Source organism: Onychomys torridus, chromosome 11 (assembly GCF_903995425.1).
Source record: "Onychomys torridus chromosome 11, mOncTor1.1, whole genome shotgun sequence".
Taxonomy (NCBI): domain Eukaryota; kingdom Metazoa; phylum Chordata; class Mammalia; order Rodentia; family Cricetidae; genus Onychomys; species Onychomys torridus.
This window is the reverse complement of record NC_050453.1, coordinates 29,208,771-29,233,048: the sequence shown is the minus strand read 5'-3', so window position 1 is coordinate 29,233,048 and position 24,278 is coordinate 29,208,771. Positions and strand designations below refer to the sequence as shown.

The following is a 24,278-nucleotide window of genomic DNA, read 5'->3' as shown; positions in this document are numbered from 1 at the left end:
TTGGTATATCATCCAGGGCTTGCATGTCAGAGTACTGACCTGAGTACATGGCTGTCCATGAAATCCTAAGTCAAGGGGAAGGTCGTTTCAAATTCAGGCTTTAACATTCATCAGGTGGATGGACTGGGCAAGTTAGGATTAATATCTGGGGGGCTGGGGAGATGGCTGAGGTTAAGAGCACTTGCTGCTTTTGCAAAAGACTCAGGTTCAGTTCCCATCACCACATAGTGGCTCAGAGCCATCTGTCACTCCAGTTCTAGGGTCTCCAACACCTTCTGAGCTTCCCAGGTGCCAGGCATGCATATGGAGATCATGTACATGCAGGCAAAACACTTACACCATAAAAATACAATACATCTAAAGTAATATCTTTAATTTTTTTTAAAGAAAGGGTTAGTATCTACTGGGTTTGGTGGTATGTGCCTTTAATATCAGTACTCAGGAGGCAGGGGCAGGTGGCTCTCTGTGAATTTGAGGTCAGTCTACATAGCAAGCTGCATGACAATCAGGACTATACAGAGAGACTCTGTCTTAAAAAAAATAAAAAAAATAAAGAGTTAATATGTGATACAATATAGGTACTCTACAAATGATGCTCAATACCAAACATATGAATGCATTTATGAAACCAGTGAGAAGTGATAAACAGTCCTGCTTGATAAAATGTTGTCATAATACACACTAGATAATGATTCTACTGTTATAAATACGGATTGTGTAATTTACTCTTGAGTATCAGTTGTAATATATGTAGTTTTTGGATTTGTGTCATTGAACCACAGTTTATCATCTAAGAAAGTATTGATGGGCTAGCAAGACAGCTCAGTAGTTAAGAGCACTTGCTGCTCTTATTGCTGACCTGGGCTCAGTTCCCAGCACCCACACAGCAGAAAAGCAGTCTGTAACTTCAGTCCCAGAGGATCCAGAAGACATCCTCTTCTGGCCTCTGTGGCACTGCATACACATGGTACAGAGATATGCATGCAGGCAAAACCCATATACATAAAGATAAATAAATCTTTAAAAAAGTTATCCAAAATGCACTAATATAACTTTCCTTCTTACCATGTTATATTTGTTTTTAAATAGGGCATTACTGGTTTTGAATAAATCTATGTTAGAGTGTATTTGGCATAATTTTATTTGGTCATATTTTTGTTTTTTTTTTTTTTGTTAGTTGAGGCAGGATCTCATATCTCTCAGGCTAGCCTTGAACTTACTGTGTAGCCTAGGGTGACTTTGGACACCTGTTCCTCCCCACTCCACTTCCCTTGTGTTTAGATCCCTGGAGTGTGCATCATACCCAGCAGTACAATGTGTCTTGAGGTTTATGGTACAGTTCTGTATTATGAGAAGATTACCTAATCAAAAGTTCTCAAGTGACTGTGTTTTCATTTTACCATTTTTCAGTAAACTTAGTTTATAAGGAAATAATTCACTGGGTTAAGGTCAAGTGTTTACAGAAAGAAATCCTAGCTCTGAAGTTGTTGCTTTCACTTTTGGATATTAAGAAAACCATACAAACGTCTATAAAGTAGGGCTTACTGTTTTCAGACAAATAATGGCTTTAATGATAGAGTAGAAGTCCTTACCAGCTCGGATATGGTTCAGTGACGCCAACATTCTTAACATGAAAGAGGCTGGAACGGTAATGGTATTTCTAGTCTCTTCCAGCATGAGTTCATTTCGAGTTATAACCTACACAAGTTAAACAACTATGTCAAAGTTCATACATCTTTGCCTTAAAGATTATGAAACAGTGTTAAAACTCAGCAAGTCTTAGGAGGAATATTTTTCATTCTTTGTATGCGTAATGTCTGTGTTTCTTCCTTAAGGCAATGTCAAATAATTACTTTAACTTGAGTTAAAGGAAGATCAAAGACCAGCATTACTTTAAAAAATTAATTTATATTTGTTGTACAAAACGATAGGTTTCATAATTACCTTACTTAGTTCAAGCATATCTTGTACTTTGATCATATTTAGTCCCTTTTATACTCTCTTGCCCCCCACCCCAAGCAAAGTAGCAATATACAAAACCCAACATACACAACCAGTAGTTTTCCTATTTCCCTATAACAAACATACTGAGAAAGAGATGAGAACAACCCCATTCACAACAGTATCAAAATCCACAAACAAAATCCATTCAGATACCCATGAATGAACCTACTCAGAAAGGGGAGGACTTCTCCAGTATGTAAAAAAAAAAAAAAAACAACTTAAATTGGAGAAAGAGCCTTTTAGTCAAATGGTGCTGGAAAAACTGGAAATCCCCCAGTAGAATGAGATTATAACCACCTCCCTAATTCTGTCCAGAATTCAAATCAAAATGGATCATTAAAGTAGGACTTGAAACTACCAGTGCTAGGGGAAAGTCTTCAAGATATAAGCACAGAGAGGGACTCTAATAGCTTAGGAAATAATTCCAAGACTGGACAAATTAAAAGGCTTCTTCCCATTAAGACAGTGAAAAGACAAGTCTACAGAATGGGAGAAAAATCTGTGTAAACTGTGCATCTGACAGCAGAAAAATTAAATATTAAAAACCAAGTCATCCAACCAATGGAGAAAATACTTGGACAGAAAGTTCCCAAATGAAACACAAGTGACCAATAAATAGAAAGAAAACGTTCAGCATGGCAGCGAAGTGCACCAGAGCAGGAGCTGGGTGAGGTGGTGTACACGTTAATCCTAGCCCTTGCAAACCACGGGCAGGTGGGTGACTGCACATGTGAGGCCAGCCAGGTCCGCATAGCTGGTTCTAGGCCAGTGGAGGCTGTCAAGTGAGACTCCCAATCCTAACACTAATAAAAGATCCACACTGAGGGATCACCTCACAACAATCAAGATGGCTATCATCAGGAAGACAGACGACAACAGGTGCTGGGGAGGCAGTGTGACAACAGAGACAGATCACACTGCTGGAGGAAGCAGAAACTGGTGCAGCCCAATCAGAACCAGTGTGGAGCTTCCTTAAATACTGCCAATAGGACTGCCTTATAATTAACCACATCACTGCTAAGTTTACACCCAAAGGAATCTAAGCCAGCATACCTTAGAGATACGCATGCATACATGTTTACTGCTGCAGTCCTCACAGAATCCAAACTACAGAACCAGTGTAGATATACATGGATAAAGAAAATGTGTGTACGTTTAAGTCAGCATAAAGAAAGGCTAGATCATGTCATTTGTATGGGTAGAAGAGATTCCTGTGTGAAGTGGACTAGGCCAGCCTCAGAAAGACAAATATAGTATGTCTTTCTCTGCTATGAAGACTGCATTACATGGCATGAAAGCGAAGGGTAAGCAGTAGTCGGGAGGAATTCCGGGTCTAAAGGGAAAGAGAGCAAAGGCAAGCGAGAGTAACAGGAGAAGGACAAAGACGACAAGCTGTGGTTTTCTCAGATGCAGAACTTCACACACACACACACACACACACACACACACACACACACACACACACACGGAAGTGAAAAGCAGGAGGAGGACTTGGGGAAGATGTGAACCAATGAGCGAAGAAGGAGAGCAGGAGAGAGGGAGAATGATTAAGGTCCAATGCTAAGGATGTGAAGTCTTCTCCTTTCCCTCCCCACTCCCTCCCTCTCTCACTGACACTTGTCGTTTTGTATGCCAGCTGAAAATGTTAATGAAAATGAGTAAGACCAAAGAACTAAGGGAGTCTTAACACATAAGCTCTACCCATTGACACTGGTGGGGGCAGTCCCAATTCCCTCTGTAAAAAACCAAAATGGAAAAAGCAAAAAGTCCACACTACGGGGGGGAGGGTTGCTTGGAGTCAGGTTATCTCCCCACCTCCATCCCATTCTGTTTGCTCACTGCGACAGGGTCATGTGGCTCAGTGTGACCAGAACGCTTGCTTCAGCTTCCTGGATGGCAGGAGGTGAATTACAGGCCACAAAATCAATTCGTTTGCAGCTACAGCACTCTTCTTAAAAGAACAGACCTTTTTCATGTTTTCTGTTATATGTAAGTGTGACGATCTAACTTACTTTTCTTTAGGATATACCCCTAATCCGTTATTAAAGTCAATATTATACTTAGTAAGATCATAATCTGATTTTTACATTTAGTATTATAGATGTTTTTATTTCATTTTTCTTTTTCAAAAAATTTGACCTCCTCTCTCTCTCCCTCTTTTCCTGAGACCTGTGCTCGTTATATATCTGTGGCTGGCCTAGAACTTGCTATACAGACCACCAGGATGGCGTTGAACTCACAGACATCCACCTACCTGCCTATGCATCATGAATGCTGAGATTAAAAATTTGACTTCCTTAACTGAATGACTGTTTTATGTTAGCAACTAACAAACTAGTTTTATCTTAAGATAGAATTTTAGATAAAAATTAAAATAGAAGTATAGTAAAAGTCTTACTTCATCAGCAAGTTTTCGATTAAAAATCCTCGACTCTTCTAGTGGCGACCAGATCTTGATGTCATAGTCTATGCCAGATGAGGCTAGAACTAGAAACAAAATTTACACCTTTATCATAAATTCAAGACATAAATAGTAAGAATAGGTGCAAAATCTACAAAATTTAGCTTGAATGAAAACTGCTATACATATTTTTGAAGTTTTGGTTTTTTTTTAATTTGTTTTTTTGAGACAGGGTCTCTTTACATAGCCCTGGCTGTCCTGGAATCACTATGTAGACTAGGCTGTCCTGGAAATCACAGAGCTCCACCTGCCTCTGCCTCCCGAGTGCTGGGAATAAAGGTGTGCGTAGCCACACCTGGCCAAAGATTTGTTTTAAATTGTGTGTGTGTGTGTGTGTGTGTGTGTGTGTGTGTGTGTGTGCGTGCTTGTGGGCACACCAGAGTGCAGATGTATGCAGTGACCAGAAGAGGGCATCAGCTTTCCCAGAGCCAGTGGCTGTGAGCTACTTGATGTGGGTATGGGGAACCACACTTGGGTGCTCTACAAAGGTAGTACATGTTTTTAACTACTGGCCATCTCTCCGGTCTTTGTACTACACAGTTAACTGTTGATTATCATTCTGAACGTTTCCTAAAAGTAACTAAGCATAGGACAAATTTTTCAGAGCATCTTGAAGCCACTCAAAGTTCTGTCATACTCACTGTTCTCTTGTGAAATACGCGGCCACTTCAAATAGAAGGCAAGAGCAAGCCAAGTCTCTGTCATGCTAATAAATTAATTTAGACACATGAAATCTTAAAAAGGCTTGGAGGTTTGCCTTGAATAAATGATGAGAAATTCAGTCATGCTGGATTCTATAAAACTTAAATATTAGAAGACTAAACCTTTGAACCTATTTCTTTAGAATATCTGTCAAAAGCACATCCTTTTCTTTCTTTTTGAGGTTGGGAACCTTTAAAGATATTTATTTGTCCTTTGAGAATTTTATACATGTACACAAAAACGTTCTGATCAAGTCCATTCCCTATTCCCTTCTTTCCAACTCTTCCCAGACTGCTCCTCATGCCTTCCTCCTAACTCTGTGTGTTCATTTTTAAATCCACTGAATCCAATTAGTGCTGCCAGTACATGCATGGGTTTGGGCCATCCACTAGCATGGGCAACTTTCCAGAAGTCGTATCCCCGGGAAAACTGCCTCTGCCTCCACTGCAGCCAACAACTGCCAGTAAATTCTCAGCTGGGGTGGGCTTCTGTGAGCCGCTCTCTCATTCATAAAAGCAAATTCTCATCCATAAACCCATGTAGAACTGTAACTTTCTCTAGTAGTGCTTAGCAGACAACCGAGACTTCCGTAGTGTTGACACAGCGGAGGAATGGTACCAGCACTCTCCAGTACTTGTTCTGTGAGAGGTATCTTACTTGGGTCAAATGGATGAGGCTGCAGACAGTTGACCACATGATTATCAGCTTCCAGAAGCATCAAGTGCTCAGCAGTGTGCCGATCCCAGATGAAGATGTGGCCACAATCAGAACCACTCATTACAAAGTTAGCACCCCAGAAATTGGCTTCTTTTATCTGAGGGATTTTAAGAAACACAAGGACATCTAAGTCAAAGTTACTGAAACAAAGACAGATTCCATTCTCATGTTGAAATGAATTAGTTTTAAAAATAAAAAAGTTAAGTACTGAAAGGTTTTTCTCCTAAGAATTTTAAAATCATGAGAGCACTTCACTGGGCCGGGGGTTGTGAGTGGGGGATAACATCATGGCAAAGCATGGGAAGCTGCCCCGAGAGCAGGTTTTGCTATGTATTTGGCACACAACAGGTACTTCACACATGCTAACCGAGTAAGTAAGATTTCTGGGCTTAAAACAGTATAGTGGAAAAAAGTATACTCATATAGATAAGCTTTCTAAAAATCATCTCATTTTAGCAATAGACAATAAAAACAGGAAAAAGGAATGGTTGCCTTTTGTACTTTGCCAAGAACAAAAAGTATGTTTTCATTAACTGTTAGAAGCCCACAGAATTAAGAAGGAAAGATAAACATATCTCTAGTCAAGCAAGCAGACAAAGGAACATGACATTCTAAATAGCCATACTATTTTAATAGACATACATGGAAGGACTGAAAAGATCTTCACACTTCAGACACTGTCTTTGAAATAATTTCCCCTGCAGCCGCTACCTCTGCTGTTTCTGGTGCTCACAGGAGACAGCAAGGCAGGAGAGACCCTGCCTTCACATGGTGCTGCTGTGCATGTGCCTACCTTGGGTTCTCATCTCTTTCTGTACTAAGCCATGAACTCGGGGCCATGTTAGGCAAGTACTCAACCACTCAGCTACCCTTTAATTAATCTAAAATTCTAATTGGCAAAATGCATAAAATACAAATTGGTTACTTCTATTAATAATGAGTATCCATTTTAAAATGATGAAATTGTTACTACTGATGATATATACAGCTAGTTATTTCCTCAATCTAGTTTATTTTTTAACCTAGACCCTCAAGAAGGTAAAACATGATCTGCAGAACTTTGTGGTAACACTATAGGACACAGAACACTTTCTAGATAGGCATGGTTTAGAGTACCAGCTCGATTGCTGCCCTACACTGGACATGCAGATTTGTGGGTTGTAAACACAACACTGATCTTGTGGATCTCCTGGTCCGTCCTGTCGGTTTCAAAGATGAAGAGTTAAAGCAAGGAGAGACACAGTGACCAAAGCCAGTTTTTAGCTGTTACTTTAAAAGGTGTTGTAATTAGTGTATCTGTATTTTATACTCAACCTGGATTTGTGTACAGATTTATTTTCTCATTCCAAAATAATGAAATGTGGTAAAATGAGCTATAAAGAAATTTAATAGTAAATTTCTGAGGTGGACAGCAAGCATAGACGATAGATAGATAGACAGACAGACAGACAGACAGACAGAAATAACTACTTGTTCTAAGATAAAATAATTTTTTCTAACTCACATATATTTCTTTAGTAAGGTAGAATTTTTTTGCAATATATTACTGGACTAAAAGAACCATGCTTAAATATAGGAGTAACAAAATCACCACAGGGGGGAAAAACCCATGAAACTGCAGTCTCATCAAAGAACACCATGAGCATCTGGTACCATTGTCCGGGAGTTGCGATGGCCCTTATAAACCATCTTTACTAGTGGCCTCCTGATGTTCAAAGTATCCAATTCTTCCATTTCTTTCCTTTCTTTTCTCCTCCTGAAGAACTCCTGAATGCGAGCGACAGCAGAGCGTCTGTGTATTACATAGTAAAACAAAACCAAAAATAAACATTCACAGGCAACTTCTGAATAATAATGAAAAACATAAAAATGCAGTAAGTCTATATTTCAAACACATTATTTTAATAAAGCACCCTCAATCAAAAGCATAAAAAGGCAGACTTCATCATAGTAGTAGATATTTTAGTTCAGTGATCACTTAGGAAATTGGTACTGGTTGAAAAAGTAAAGAAAATAGCATGCGACACAGTAGTTTCTAAAGTATTATTTTATAAAATCAAACAGACAAAATTCATGTGCAACTTTACTTCACTTTGCCTCGTTTGGTGGCCTAGGCCAGGAGTCACACCCTTGGGAGGCAGAGGGGATCAGGAACCCAAGACCAGCTCTGACTACAAAGCGAATTTTGAAGCCTGGGCTACTTGAGACACTGTGTCAAAAGAAAAATGAAACAAAACAAAAAACCAATGTCCTGCTCAATTTCTAAGTGCTTCTCTTCACAAAGGCCATCAAGAGAACCCCAGAGAAACTGAGTAACATGGGAACAGCAGAACTAGTATTCTGACATAGTTTAACAATGTTCCAAGAGCAGACTAGTCAAGAGGATAATGAACATCAGTAAGAGATAAAATGAGAACTTCAAGTAGCGTCTCTTCTCTATGGCTCTGCACCAAAGGAGAAATTTACAGCTAACAGGCAGATTCCATTCTCTCTACAAAGGGAATGGTTGATGGCAGCAGTAGCTAATCATGGTCAGAGTGCTCTTTCTAAGATTGATTTTATTATTAAGGAGTGCTCTCCTAACACTCAATATTACTTAATTCTGAAGCTTTCACTTGTCATTTAGAATGTCACATTTTGACCTACAGTAGCAGGAAACTCTGTAAGATTTAAAACTACAAGTCGGTAAGAAAAACATATGAGATGACAGTCTCATCAATAAACAAACCTCTCTTTTTATGTTTCCCAGATTGAAAATATTTTTAAGTCTATGGATGTGGCTAGAGTTTGGACAAAGGCATAGCTTGATGCGGTCTTCAAATAGAACAGGCTGACCTCAGCAGCACCATACTGGAGACAGCATCATCAGACATCCAGACGTTTCCTGACCTCTGACATCATAGTTTTATTTGTGGGTTTGAATTCAATGGCATCATATAACAGAACACACAGCTTGTGTGTTCTGAAATGCGTGACAGTCAGAGGCCAAGCATAGTTGATGCTCCTTGTCTGACAGGTTCTCTTTCACTGTTCAGTGTTGCTAGGGCTGGCCCTGGAGCTTCCATGGGTTCTCTGTCTCTACTTCCCATCTCCAGGAAGGAGCATTGGGATTGCAGACCCATGTTTCCTATGCCCGGCTATGTATGAGTTCTAGCAACCCAAACTAAAGTCCTCATGCTGGGGTGGCCATCTCCTCAGCACATGGTCAGCTTCTTTAGCATGACATACAACATTCACCCATGCTGTTACACTGGCTGAAGTTCACCTATCATCTTCCCTATAAGGTATTACTTTGCATAAGTGTAATTTATTTGTTGTGTTCTCTAGTTTCTGATGACTGAAATTGGGCTACCATCACCATGTGGCACATCTTTTGGTGAACACAGCACATTTCACATGATCCTGTTGGATGTTTCCTAAAAGTGGATGCTGCACTGTAGTGTGTGCACAGGGCCCAGCTACAGTGATCAGAATCAGTCTGGCAACATGGCTGCCCAGGTTCATACTCCCGCCAGCACTATACTACAGCTCCACAACACAGTATTTCTGAAAAATTAAAATGCTGTATACTAAAGTATGTATAACGTTTTGACTTAGCAATTTTACACTTAGAAAAGTCTTGGAGAAGCGGGGTCCTGGCGCACACCTTTAATCCTAGAACTTGGGAGGCAGAGGCAGAAGTATCTCTGTGAGTTGGAGGCCAGCCCTATCTACATATAGAGTTCCAGAACAGCCAGGTTACACAGAGAAACCTGTCTTTAAAAAAAAAAAAAAAAAAAAAAAGAAAAGAAAAAAGGTCTTGTAGGAAAACTAAAAATACAAATATATATTCCTTACTAAAAACTGTAACTGATAAAGACTAGGCATTAATTTAAATGGTCACACAGAAACAAATTTATGTATTCATAGAAAGAGGTTGGGAATAGCAAATTGTTAATGAGAATTCTTAATAACTGTGTTATAATCATGTATTTCTATTTAAAAATATCGTTCTTAATAAAAATTGGTCTACTCTAAGCTATCCAGGCAAATTAAAAAGCATTCACAAAACTGCTCTACAGCTGTAAGAGCGTAGTGGTTGAGTATCTGACTAGCTGGCTTATTGAAGGACAAAAGTAGCATATGTAATTAATTGATCCAGAACTTTCAAAGCACTAATGAATAAAATCAGTTATTATTCTATGTGGGAGAAATTTTAATAGATCGAGGGAAAAAAACACGTGGTAACTCAGCAGTGTGACAATGTGTCTGATCAAGCCAAGCCGCATTCATGACGGAAACTGTTCCCATAGTAATCTAGACAGAAAGGAACACTGGGAACCTTCTACAAGCTATTCACAGTAGCCCTAACAATCCACCTAGACTCACCTTCCCACAGCCAGGAGTAAGGTGTGATTCCTAAGACCATGATTAGCTGCCACAGTAAGGGAAAAAATGGAGGAGAAAGAAAATTGACATTTGTAGGTCATCTAATTTCTACATTAAAAAATAAAAATAACCTATAGGCTAATTAATAGAAATACTAGAAAAGTAATGTGGCTAGAAAGACAATTAGGATACCAGTTAGCTACATTTCTAAAAATCAGCAATATACAATTAGCATAAAATTAAAAAAACATATTTGCCACAGCAACAAAAGTTAAAATTCCTATAAAAGATTTGTAAAATTTCTTTGTACAAAATTACAAAATGCTACTGAGTGTCTGTGTGTGTCCAGCTGTGCCTGTCCCCTCCAGCGTCTCCTTCAGCCAGGCACACCTTATTATTTCAGACAGTCTCTCACTGAAATTGGAGCTCCTGTTTCAGCTAGATCTGGCAGGTGAGCCCTGGGACTCATCTGTTTCCATGCACCCATATGCTATGGCTCCAGATGCATGCTACTGTGCCAACTTTTACATGCATGCTGGGAATCCAAACCTTGGTCCCCATGCTTGCAGAGCAAGCACTTCAGCCATTGAAAGACATTTTTGAAAGTTTAAATACATACAAAGATAACTGTATTATAGTCACCTTTTACTGAAATTTGTGTATTTACCATCATCCTCTGAGGATTATGTGTGGAACTTGGAAGTTGATTATAAAACAAACTTAAACGGTAATGCATGCCTGTAGTCCAGCTGTGGTGGAGGCAGGGGCAAGAGGGCACTGGCTTGAGCTATGCCCCCAGGCTGCCCAGCACCACAATGGTGACCTCCGAAATGCAGGAGACCACCAGGATGTGGGGTTGTGAACACTCCACCCTGGCCAATCCATCTCCTAAAGAAAGTACATCTAATGAAGAGACTGGAGGGAGGGAGTGGGGACTAGTCAACAGACTGAGAGAGAGGGTGAGATCACAGGAGGAAAAGAGAAGAGACAACCACCGTTTTATTTATTATTCAAATAAAGAGATAATATGGTATGTAGCATTTGCAATACAGTAAGGCATATTTATAAAATACAACACAGTCCCTTGTGAGAGCTGTCATATCTGTGATAATTTTATTTTTCTAATGCATTTCAGCAGAAATTTTTAAAAGGGGTAACAGAACAGCTGTATGTGTGTGTCTTAAAATAAGAAATTTACTTAAGGAATCTCTACATAAAAACCGAGGTGGAGAATGAGTCCTGATTCCCTCAAAGGGAAAGTATGGTGAAATTTTCTGTTTCAATATAATCATTCTTTTTCACATTGTTTACTTCTTTGGTTTTAGCCATTGGAAGACTCAATTAAAGCAACATGATACTTTTTAGTTGTAATCTTCATTTTAAAAGCAGAAACCAACTTTGAGTACTTGGGATAAGGTTTAGTAAGTTAAGAACATCAAAAGCCCTGAAATAAATTATACCTTGGTATCATTAAATTAAAAAGTGATAGCCAGTAATAGAAGCATTTGAAAAATTACTGACTTCAAATACACTTTAATGTCAAAACAGCCTCCAAACAGCAGCATCAAAACAAACACGAAGGCCTGGGCAGTGGCTTGGCTGCTGACCTCACTGGCTTTCTTGGACCCTCATGAAGGAGGAAGAGGAAGAGGGACTCCCAAGTTGTCATATGACTGCCACACTCACAGTGCAGCATGTGTGACCCCAAGTATCCACAGAATTATAGTAATAAAACTTGTTTTAGAAGGCAAAAATGAATTCAGACTCACTTCAAGATCCTGAGGATGACCTTCAACGAGAATTACTATAGATTTATGGTAATTTTTGGTTTATCTTATAATTTCTGTATTTCATATAGAAAAGCATCTACTTTTATAATCCTTACTAAATATTTTATGTACTACTTGGTTTTAGAAACTGATAATACCAGAAAAAGATGCCACCTCTCAGTTTGACTAATTTTTTAAGTAGCCAAGCTTTGATAGACAAACAGAATATGGGGCTCACTTTAACTCTCTACTAAATGATGTGTGCTGCTGCCAGCTTTTCAATCAGAGATGTATTTAAGCATTGTATATCAACTTGGGATGTGATATTCTTAAATTATTTAGCTACTGATAAGAAAATAGCACTGAAAAATCAGAATCTTAAAACCTAGCACAGAAGTAGACTTGAAGAAAAAGTATGTATGACTAACAAAACTGCCAATTATTATGCCAATCAGGATTTAAAGAAACGAGTTGCATTCTTCAACCAACTATCAAAGCAAGTAACTGATATGTGAAGGACCCCATTTTAGACAACAGTTCCTTGTCACCACACTTGAAATCAATGCAGTTCCATCTGCACGCAGGAAATTTCTTTTCATTCTGCTCCCATGCAGCACATGCAGATAAACAGAGTTTGTGAAAAGCAGCCTGTTTACAATGCTTAAAGCACTAAGAATTCAGTGAGGCCAGAGGAAGTTATTGGCTGTTAATAGGAAAGGTGGTTAGCGTGGAAAGAGAGGACCTGGTAAGTCCATCATGAAGAAGAAAGGAAGGAGCTCTCTGAATTACCTCATTATTCTATCACCTACTGTTGTTCCTCTGACATTAGATCTAGTGAAGGGAACACAACAGCTAAAGTCACTTACGAGGATTTCAAAGAACCAGATATGCAAAGCATCAGTCACCACTTTACCAATCATCTCATCTAAAGGACGTTTGTTGCCCTTTGTGAGCATCTATGAAGGGAGGACTGTCACCCACAGAAACGTGCAGGAAGAACTCAAGGCAGCAGACAGACTCACTGAATGAAGACAGACGAAGACCGCACTGAACCTCTTCCCTTCTCAGTAAGTCAGCCCTAATCCAGCCTGTGTGGCGAGTGCAGCACTTACTTTGAACACCTCCAGTGGAGAACCTCAAGGCTGAACTACATACACTTTGGGAAATAAACAGTGAAGCCGACTCATTTGCCTAACCACAAAACAGGAACAAGAAACCGAGTATCAGGGCTTTTAACTCCCTAGGAACCCTAGTTTTTCTCTTTGATGATTTCCTCTGCAATTTTCTTTAATAAAGCAAGTGGAATCATTAAATGACTCGGTTATAATGAGTCAAGAGATGCTGGCATATTTATAGTTACAAAGAATTCTGGCTCCACAGAGTCCAGAAAGACTGGATGGACCAAAATTTCTACGCAAATGATATGTACTTTAAAAATAATGGAGCAATATGGGATTAATGCTTTAAATCCATAGGAAAACCTCATTAGAACAATAACAACTTAGCTATCCAGTGCACCAAGTAAGGACTTCATTTGCTTGTCTTTTTTCAGAGTACTTTTGTTGTCTTCTTTGGCTTAGCAAGAAAAGAAGAGTCATCATTCCATTTACTCCACGATGGAACTGGCACTGTGACAGGAACTTACTTGAAAATTACCTAAGAACAAAGCTTGTTGGGTATGGTGCTGCACGCCTCCAATCCCAGAACGCTGGAGGCTGGAGCAGAGACCCAGGCCAGCCAGGGCTACACACAATGAGACCCTGTCTACAAAAGAAAAGAAAGAGAAGCTCGGCACTCTCTCATTCCCAGGGTACATTCTGATGTTCAAAACTTCAGCATGCGAGAGTAATGGAAGAATAAACATATACCAATTTCACTTTTTTAAATACCACCACTGATGAAGACAATGTTTATTTTCTGTTTAATGGTTTACCCTTTTGTCCTAGATAAAGAAGACCTGTCTTTTAAAATTTGGATGTCTGACAGTAAAGACATTATAATAGATATAGTTGGGTTCTCTCTGTGACCACTTGTTATAAAGCAGGCACCAGTAAACCACTTTTATGTTAAGTCTTGGTCGGCTGTTTTTTATGACCTTTAAGCTAAGGACAGTTTTCTTATTTTTAAATGGTTATATTTTCAATAGCTATATGAGTGCCTGTATAATAATTTCCACTTTACCTCCTGGCCAGCAAATCCTAAAATATTTATTATCTTGCCCTTTGGGAAAAAGTCTAAATACTACAGAGTTGCAGTTGTTTTTATATAGACTCGGGGTAGATAGAGAAGAGCATTCCACATTTACAGTATCTATGTTGCTGCTATGGCCTTTATTTTCCAAAGCATTGCCTTTCATGCTTCATTTCAGCGCCCAAAATGCAAACTGCTTAATATTTAACAAAACTTTTAAGAATGCTAATAGTCTAGTGTGGTGGACCATGCTTGTAATCTCACCCTGGAGGTGGGAGCAGGAGGGTCAGGAATTAAAGGCCACCTTCAAATACACAGCAAGTTCAAAAATGCAGAAAGAATGCAAGTAGTTGTATTATGGAGATCATTACTCTGCAGTACATGGGCTGCTTTGGTATTTTAAATTAAATATATGTTGATGGCTTAACTATATGAATCATTTAAGGTTTTATTTAAAAGTTTAAATTTAGAAAACAAGAAAAGTAAAATTTAAATTGGGGCAAAATTGTGACATACTGTATAGTTTTTTGTATAAATTAAAATAAAAATTTAACTATGTATTTAATTTTTTAAGTATCTGACTTTTATCATACTTATTGTGAGAACCACTTCTCTACCCTAATGAAATTAACTGACTGGACTTTTTACATGGCATCAAGAAAGTGTCTGGGGCACACTGTCAGCACATGGCACTTCCAGAATGGGCCGGAGCGGTGAGACAGCAGAGTGTCCTCTAAGACGTGCACTGTTAGCTGGGGGTCGCATCAATGCCCAGTGGGTACCTTCCCTCTTCCGAGACAGAAAGTATTCCAAATATTGCTAATTTTACAAGACAGTACATGATTTGGGTTCTTACAAGTAAAATTTCTTAAAACTTGTTCCTTTTAAAATACAAGTCAACCTATTATTTGCCTCCAAATTTAGAAGCAACAAGCCAGGCCTGAGGCCGTGGTGAGCGGTCCTTCACTAGGGAGTAACAAGATGGCAGCAGCCTCAGGATGAAGCAGACACAGCAGGCACACTCTTTCCTCTACCTACACACCAAGTGGTGCTAAGAAGCTAGACACCACAGAAAGACCAGACGAAAGAGTTTGGGTTTTATCACTTACAAGCTTTTGGTAAAGAGCTAGGAGAGGCTAGATGTGGTACCTCATGTCTGTAATACCACCACTAGAGGCTAACGCAGGATGACTCTGAACGCAAGGCCCCGGACTACAAAATGAGGCAACAGAAAGTATATTCAAACAAACAAACAAACAAACAAAACAACAACAACAACAAACCTGGGAAAAGACAAAGCAAATCTCAAGGGAGATGGCTGCACTATGATGACACTAGCGTCACCTCGACTGGGCATGTCACACAGCCACATTTTACCAAGTTTCGGATACCTAGCTGAATCTCTCTTTGAATGGCTTCTATACTTTCTTCTTCAATAAATTCTTAAGTTTCCCGAAGATTAAGAATTTTATTATTACTTCTGTTACTAGTCTGTAAATTTGTGTTCTATAAAAGCTAAGTAATATGCTGGCCAAATTTAGGCCAAGGAACATGACTGACTATACAGATTATTAAAGGATATCCAGTCTTTAAAAGTTTAAAATCTGGAACTAATCATAACATCTGAATTTAAGCTCATGCAGGAAGAGGAGGCAGTTCCAGGCTGCTATCCATAGCTATCCATCTTCTAACTATTTGACTAATCTAATTCAACACCTGAGTTTTCTAGGTAAACAAGCTATCACGTACCAACTTTGTGGCAGATGAGACCTTTGGAGAATGAGAAGCCATCTAACTATTTTTAAAATGGTAATGTTTTAGAAATCATCAGTTTGATTTTCAACTTGTGCTAAGCTTGGCAACTTAACCTGTATAAATCTAGTAATGACCTTTTAAGGAACAGAGCTAAGTTTTCTTTGCCAAAAATATATAGAGAGTGCTGAGCCAGGGGTTGGTGGAACATGCCTGTAACCTCAGCACTTGGATTGAGATTCATGGTCAGCCTGAGTTACAGAGCCAGCTAAAGTTAATAGTAACACCCTATTTCAAAACAGAACAACCAAACAATCAAAAGCCATGGGAGGTTGAAGATTAACAGGTGGGAGGTATTTTATTAATCTTTAAGCACAATGTAAGGAAAGATTATTTGAACAGTTCCAGAGCTGATGGAAGGACCATCCCTTCCATGGTTAGCAGAACTGAGCTGAAAGCTGCCCTTTTTAATACTTCAATTTGTCAATCTTTACTCCCTCTGCTTTGTGAGAGGGGCTCTTTAGACTGCTTAAGCTAGACCTCAAACATAATTTTCCTGCTTCAGCCTCCCAAGCAGCTACAATTACAGGCATGCAATACTGCTGCTGGCAAGCCAATCTTATGTAATTGCTTTTCAGGGTTAGGTAGTTTTATGTAGAAAATACACGGGTTGTTTAAGACATGTATCAGTATTTTCAATGGGAACCAGGTCCTGTGATCGACTCATTTTTAAATGTATAATAATTTTAGATAACCATAACCCCATTTCATATATAAAAGAGACTGACCCTTTGAATCAATAAGCACCTTATATGGGAAAACATTACTAGTAGGTAGTGAATGTGGATTCAAAACCAAGTTGTGATGTTCTTACCAATTATACAGCATTACTACTGTTTGGGGTTTTACTTTGAATGCATTTCATTCTATAGCCCAGGCTACCCTTAATGTTCTATGTAGCTCAAGCTGGCCTTAAACTCAAAGCAATTCTCTTGACTCAGCCTTCCAAGTACTCAGATTGCAGGTATGAGCTACCTTGCCTAGTTAGACTGCAAATTTTAATGGTATACTAATCTTCTAATTATACATGTATAATATATAATCTTGTTAATTATGTCAGGAGTGTAAACTGAATGTTTGATAAATAAGTCTATTCAACACATAAATATAGGAAACAATCCGAACAGAACTTCACTCCTATGTGAATTAGGACTTTAACAATAAAACTGGATTTTCTTGAACAGTGAGATAAGACAGTACTAATCACACAGATAGTTTCCCATCTGTATGGGATGCAACACACCATCCTTCCTTGAGTACCAGAGAGTAAACAGGGGCCTCCCACACACAGCAAGTGAGTGATCTTCCCACCTCTTTCCTCTTCTTTGGTGGCAGTCTCACCAAGCCCTGCAGACAGTCCTTGAACTTACGATCCTCTTACTGCCAGCTCCCAAGCAGCTGGGATCACAGGCCTGCACCACCAGGCCTGAGACTTTAAAAGATCATTAAAAGTATTTTACCTCCTACAATAAAATGTTTCCTTCTGTTCACATAAAATCAAAGAATGGAAAAAAATCATACAAACATAGTAACAATTCACTTCTCTATTATACCTACAATATTACCCATTGTACCTTTTCATTTTCTTAAATGAATCATTACATTAGAAAACAGAAAAATGGTGTTCCTCAAAAGAGAACTATCACACTACCAGGAACAATTAAAAAAAAAAGAAAAAAAAAGTAACATTGAAATAAAAACAGGCGACTGGGGGGTGGGGGGCGCACACCTGTAATCCCAGCACTCGGGAGGCAGAGGCAGGTGGATCTCTGTGAGTTCTAGGCCAGCCTGGTCTACAGAGCTAGTCCAGGACAGGCTCCAAAGCTACAGAGAAACCCTGTCTCGAAAACCAAAATAAATTAAATAAATAAATAAAACCAGGCAGTGGATCTCTGTGAGTTCAAGGCCAGCCTGAAGGCCACCTTGGCCTACAGATCAAGTTCCAGGACAGCCAAGGCTACACAGAGAAACCCTGTCTCGAAAAACAAAAACAAAACAAAACAAAAATAAAATAAAAACAGGCTTAGTGGTGTATACCTTTAATCCCAACACTTAGGAGGCAGAGTCAGATGGATCTCTCTGAGTCTGAGGCCAGTCTGGTTTACAGAGTGAGTTCCAGGACAACCAGGACTGTATCGTGAGACCCCTACCCCCATTTCAATAAACAAACAAAAACCAAGAGCCATAATCCCTACAGGGCAATCTGACAACTAACCGTAACCTGAACTTTATAAACACCCTGGTAGTCATTCTCAACATTCCTTCTCTTGATCCACAAACTGAGGCACAAGCCTCAGTGGCCGAGATACTGAGCTTTCTGGTCACTTCTTCACACAGTTTGCTCAAAGAATATGTGGAATCATTTGCAGTTTAAAAGTTCTGTGTGTCATATATGTTTGTGACACCTGTAAAGATGGAGAGCTTCTCATTTGACTTTACACAAGCTCTTGTGAGTTACATTTTTTTATAGTCTATGCTAATCAAAAACATACCAACCTATCACCAGGTCCCGCTCGGTATCTTGCACCGGGGATCAGGACTGGGTCATCATCACTGTCATCTGTGTCCTGGAGAGCAGAGTCCCTGGTTGATGTGTCTTCATGAGCTGAAGGCCCGATGGCTTCTGTTTGGGATGGGGGTTCAGGACCGGTACTACCCTGACAGGTGGCACTCTCAGTGCCAGGCTGCTCAGAAGCCCCCTTGCCTGTTTCAGACAAAGTGCCTTCTTCTGGAGCCCCACCAGGGCCGTCAGGACTTGGGTTACTCCTTTCTCCTGAGTTAGGATCCAATGGCTCAGCTGTGAAGTTATCAGATTGTGCTGTCAGAAAACAAAGTCGTGTATAAGTTAGCCACATGTTCACCATTACATACTTAACTTAGGAGCTGACATGTTCTAATAGGGAGTCTGATTCCTTTACAAGAGAGGAATACGGCACAGCCATTGTTTACAAGTGACCTTTGCCTCTGGACAGATTTACACAGATTAAGGCTGCTTAGTTTTGTATATGAGCCAATTTCCTAAAGACAGTGAGATAACTCACCTATATCTATCTGGTTTTGAGTGAGGTTTTCTGAAAATGTTCCTTTCTCTGATAGGTCTTCAGGAGCTCCTAGAGTTAAACAAAATTATCATTAAATCTAGCTTTTTAAAGAAAAATAAATATAAACATAACACCCAACATTCCTTTAAATAAATGGCTCTTAATTCTATCTGGGCCATAGAAACCTTTAACATTCAGATAAAAGTCTCATTACAGGGCCCCACAAAATGGCTCAACGGCATTTGCTAAGTGCAAGCCTAGAGACCTGGGTGTGATCCCTAGAACCCAAGTAAAGGTGGAAGGAGGGAGCTGCCTTCACAAAGTTGTCCTCTAACCTCCATAGGCATGTACCCCACACAATAAAATGTAAAAATAAAACAAAATCTCACTCTACAAAGTGTTGGCATTTAGGCATCTGTACTGGCTTGCCCTTAGGGTCCTGACAGGATAGGTTCTCAGCTGCAGCCACTAAGAGCACCCACCATCACATTCACTACTTTCCCTTATAAAAGGCGGGCCTCCCCTGTGTCCATCTCTCTTCCTTTGCTCTCGTCCCCAGGGACCCTTCTCTGCCCCTTCTCTGCCCCTTCTCTGCTCTCCCCCCAATAAACCTCCCACACAAGCCCTGTTGTATGGCGTGACTCCTTCTTGCTGCTTTCAAATTACAACACAAAGTGACCCACTGCTGGGGAACAGAAAAAAATACGTGGCTATTCAGCACTGAGGTTTCTTCTAAGGAAAACAATCAAAATAACCTAACTTGTTTCACTGTCTCCTTCAGGTGCTTGCACAGAGGTCTGTGGGACCAAGGATTCCTCCTGACCCTCAGATTTGCAGTGGCTCCCGTTTCCTCTGGAACTTGAGGTTGTACTGCTCCTGTATCACAAGAAGATAAGGGAGTCTATCAACCTTTAACAAAAGAATTTTGATGTAATTTTTAGACTTTACAACTTCAAAGTATATTAGAAAATTCAGAACATTAAGCACTTGAAAAGCCATTTTTTAAAAAAGAAATCATGATAACTTCCAGTCCACTTCATCTTAGAAAGGTTTTTAAAATGAGGCCATGTTTATTTACTATTTTGATGCTTCTTGTCTACTACACACTCTACGTGTCCTTTAATGAGACTCTGACACTCTCTCTCTCTCTCTCTCTCTCTCTCTCTCTCTCTCTCTCTCTCTCTGTCTGTGTGTGTGTGAATCAAATGCAGGGCTTTATATATAATATGTCACACCTTCAATCCCAGTTTCTACTGAATTTTAGGTGAATTATATTGGCTCCCTTTCTATCTACAGACTTATTAGTGGTTTTATAGAATTTGATCATACCCCTTTTATACTCTAATGTTATATACTTTTAAAAATTGAGATGAATGGAAGCCTGGCCATTTCTTCAGTCTTTTGGAACTACCCTCCCACCCCCGCCCAGTGGAACATTGTCAAGTCCTTGTGTGTGTGTGTGTGTGTGTGTGTGTGTGTGTGTGTGTGTGTGTGTGTTCACTGAGCATTATAGTTTTGTAAGAAGAGATTGTATTTTTTATTTTAATTTTAATACCCACCTGATGATGGCCATAGTCCCATTAGCATTTCTGGCTATAGCACAATATTAAACCTATTCAAAAATTTTTGGTAAGTATTCCATAAGAAACCATGGCATATGTGTAAGGAGAGGGTCGATAAGGAAAAAGGAAGATGTCTAACAACCGGAGATGAAGATCAAGTTTAGAGTCAGTGAGATGACTCAGTGGGCGAGGTGCTTATCGACCGGTGGGAAGAGAGCCAATTCCCCCAAGGACAGTACCGTTGGGTTTCCACATGTGTGCCACGATGTGTGCCCACACACATATACACATGCAGAAAATAAATACATGAAAAAGGCAAATTACTGGGGACTTTTTGCCAAGATTTTATAAAATTCCTTTTAACCAAATTACAAAAGTCAGTTTCTTTTTCAAAAAGTGTAGATAAAATGATATTATTTTAAACAATATATTATACCTACATGGTTATATATGCAGGAAAAAAATGTCAGGGGGTTTGTGAACCTGCCTAAAGTGCCATCTCAGTAGGATTATTTCAGTTAAATATTGTATGCTGTTTCTTTTTTCTTTGTAAAGAACATGTATTTCTTTCTTTCCTTCTTCCTTATTTGTAATATATGGTTATTTTGCCTGCATGTATGTCTATGTAGCACATGGGTGTCTGGAGTGTGAAGCAGTCAGAAGAGGGAGGGCATCTGATCTCTGGATATGGAGTAACAAATGGTTGTGAGCCACCATATGAGTGCTGGGAACCAAACGCAGGTTCTCTGGAAAAACAACGAATGTTCTGAAGTGATGAGCTGTCTTTCAGGCCCCTATGAGTATCTTTTTAGCCAGGATAGAATACAAAGCCACTGTGGAAAATAAAACCAAATATAATACATTTTTTTCCCTCACTGTGAAAGCTATGATATAGATGTAAATAAAATGCCAGAGCACAACAGTTATGATGATTAAAATATTATGGTACTAATAGGAAAGGAGCCACTAATGGGAAAGACACACACTCAGCACAGCGAAATGAGAAGACTGCACGCGTGGCCTACGGTACTGGACAAAGTGACAGCCATGTGGACAGTAATGCTGGAACTCAGCATCACACTTGCTAGAAAAAACAATTCCAGAACTAGTAAGGAGAGAGTTTTACTATACAACTATACAGAACACAAAAGTAAGATGAGAGAAGGTTTTCCCCAACTCTGGAAAGAACAAGGCTTTTCTAAGCATGAAGATTACAGGCAGACACCTTAAAGCAAAATCACTGTAAGGAAACAGAAAAACAGCAAACCTGGAAAACACTGTAACAGATGTAAAACAAATGATAGCACCTTCACCTGGTTCTGCAATGGCTCTCGTAAGCCAACCAGAAAGGACGGAGAGCACAGCAGAGTAACAATCTATAAAAGATTACTGTTATAGCTATTGGGGCTTATCATACACACTACTTACTAAGTTTAATGTGCTTTCTCTGCAAAATCCCATTAAATCTTGACAACAAACCTTAAAAATAGGCTCTTTTAAAAATGCCCTTTTCCATTTTAGAAAAGTGGGATTTAGAGATTCCTTAGGCTGTCAAGTCAGAGTCCTCATCTGTCTTTAAAGAAACTAAAACTAGGGGGCTGGAGAGATGGCTCAGTGGTTAAGAGCTCTGACTGCTCTTCCAGAGGTCCTGAGTTCAATCCCCCACAACCACATGGTGGCTCACAACCATCTGTAATGAGATTTTGTGCCTTCTTCTGGCCTGCAGACCAAACACTCACTGTATACATAATAAATAAATCTTTAAAAAAAAAAAAAAGAAACTAAAACTAAAAAGCAAGACACATACTGAAATAAGGACAAGATGTATAGTTTTCAATGTCCTGCTTTACTTTCAATAATATATATTGAATATTTTAAAAATAAAAATGGTAATATTTGACAAATCAATGAATGATAATATAATTTATGGTCATTTTAAAATGAAATTAGCATTCAAGAAAAAAACAGAGACTAAGACTTGGATTGTCTGAAGGCATTCTTTCTAAGAAGGTAGTTTTGTATAGAAGGATGAGAGGAGAAGAGATAATAATGAATGTGAGAATCTCGTGTTAAATTATCTATTATGGGACAGAGCCACAGACACCATGCTTTAAAATGTTAGATAAACACTTGGGGTCACTAAGAAACCCCAGTGACGTCACCTTCAAACACACAGAATCTGATTCTTCAGCAGCTCTGCTGCTCCCGTCCTGGCACAACCCACAGCTCTAGAGACTTCTTACTCTGCTTACGGCCAGTCTTTCAGCCGGCACTGCCTTCTACTGTGGCACAACATGAACACAGCAACCAAAACTACCTCTATGTTCTTAAACGCCTCCTCATCATGGATGACCTCATCCATCACTCATCTGTCTCTCCTCTGCTCACTCCATTTCACATCTACAAGCTTCCTAAAAGATCCCTGACCATATAGGACTGCTCTGCTCAAACGTCATGCAGGATGTCTCTCTGCCTCAAACGTTCTTCCCCTACATGCACACCATCTTCTCATTGATGACTGACCTTCCCTAGGTTTCCCAATTGTCCTTACCTGCTCTATTTTCTTCCATAGAACTTAGTGCCTTCCAAATGCTATACTGTATACTTATTTATTGTAATTATTGTCCGCTTCCTCCACCTAGAATATAAGTTCCAGAGGGCACAGATTTTTTTTAAAAACTATTTTTTCTTATGCATTTCCAATGTCTAGAACAATCCTTGGCACACAGAATGTCTTCAATAACATTTGAAATCCTATTTAATCAGGCTTTACTGTAAAATACATTGAAACATAAACACACATGGAGGCCAGTGAACTGAAAAGTAACATATAATCACATATTAATCAATCACACAACATATAATTATATATTAATAATATATTAACATGTGATATATTATTTGTACATAATATACTTGATATAACAGTATATGATGTATTTACATAAATTTAATATATTAAAACAAGTTAATATATTAATAATTACAAGTGATTATAAATAACTTACATAATTATTATATAATCCTTTATATAATTATGCCAGCACAAATTATATATTTATAAATACCATATTGTCAACAAACATTCATAAATTGCTAATTAAACAAGGTTAAATAAAAATATTTGGATAATGCTCAATCAAGAGGCCTTTAGATAGTGGGAAAGATAATAAAATGTTTATATAAATTGATTCCTTAAATTTAATCAGCTAAATTAATACATGAACAAAATCAGAACTATCATTAAAGACAATATAATTAAATAAGTATAAAAGTCCAACCTTTCTAATAATAAATTTAATAACAAGTAAAATTATTTAAAAATCATGATAAAAAATACATTGAACAGAAGATTAAAATTTGTTCATACACTAGCTGAAATGTAAAAAGAGAAAGTCTTGAAAAATAAATTGGCAATATCTTTTGATCTGAATATACAGATAGGATGCTGATGGTAGGAAAAGTTTTAAAAGAAAGATGTTTCTCTCAACGGGTTAAAAGTGATAGTTCACTTTCCAATTAAAAGGGAATAAAGAAGTAATCTAGAACATCCTACTGGATGAAGTAGAGTACAATTAGCACTAGCAATTAGTACACAACAATTAGTTCAAGTAACTAAAACAACTACAAAGTTAAGTTCAACAAACGCACA

At 38.8% G+C, this 24,278-nt stretch overlaps 1 protein-coding gene across 2 annotated transcripts in view; it reads right to left on the bottom strand.

Annotated features, from left to right (window-relative positions):
• Dcaf6 (DDB1 and CUL4 associated factor 6) overlaps positions 1-24,278 on the bottom strand; it is a 120,900-nt gene that overhangs the window by 2,434 nt on the left and 94,188 nt on the right. For both annotated transcript variants that reach the window (XM_036201920.1, XM_036201921.1), the window contains 7 exons: positions 19,825-19,940; positions 19,065-19,133; positions 18,520-18,841; positions 7,538-7,676; positions 5,825-5,981; positions 4,403-4,491; positions 1,593-1,698 (listed from right to left, as the gene is read on the bottom strand). In XM_036201920.1, the coding sequence (XP_036057813.1) occupies positions 1,593-1,698; positions 4,403-4,491; positions 5,825-5,981; positions 7,538-7,676; positions 18,520-18,841; positions 19,065-19,133; positions 19,825-19,940 (998 nt within the window). The remainder of the gene's footprint in view (positions 1-1,592; positions 1,699-4,402; positions 4,492-5,824; positions 5,982-7,537; positions 7,677-18,519; positions 18,842-19,064; positions 19,134-19,824; positions 19,941-24,278) is intronic.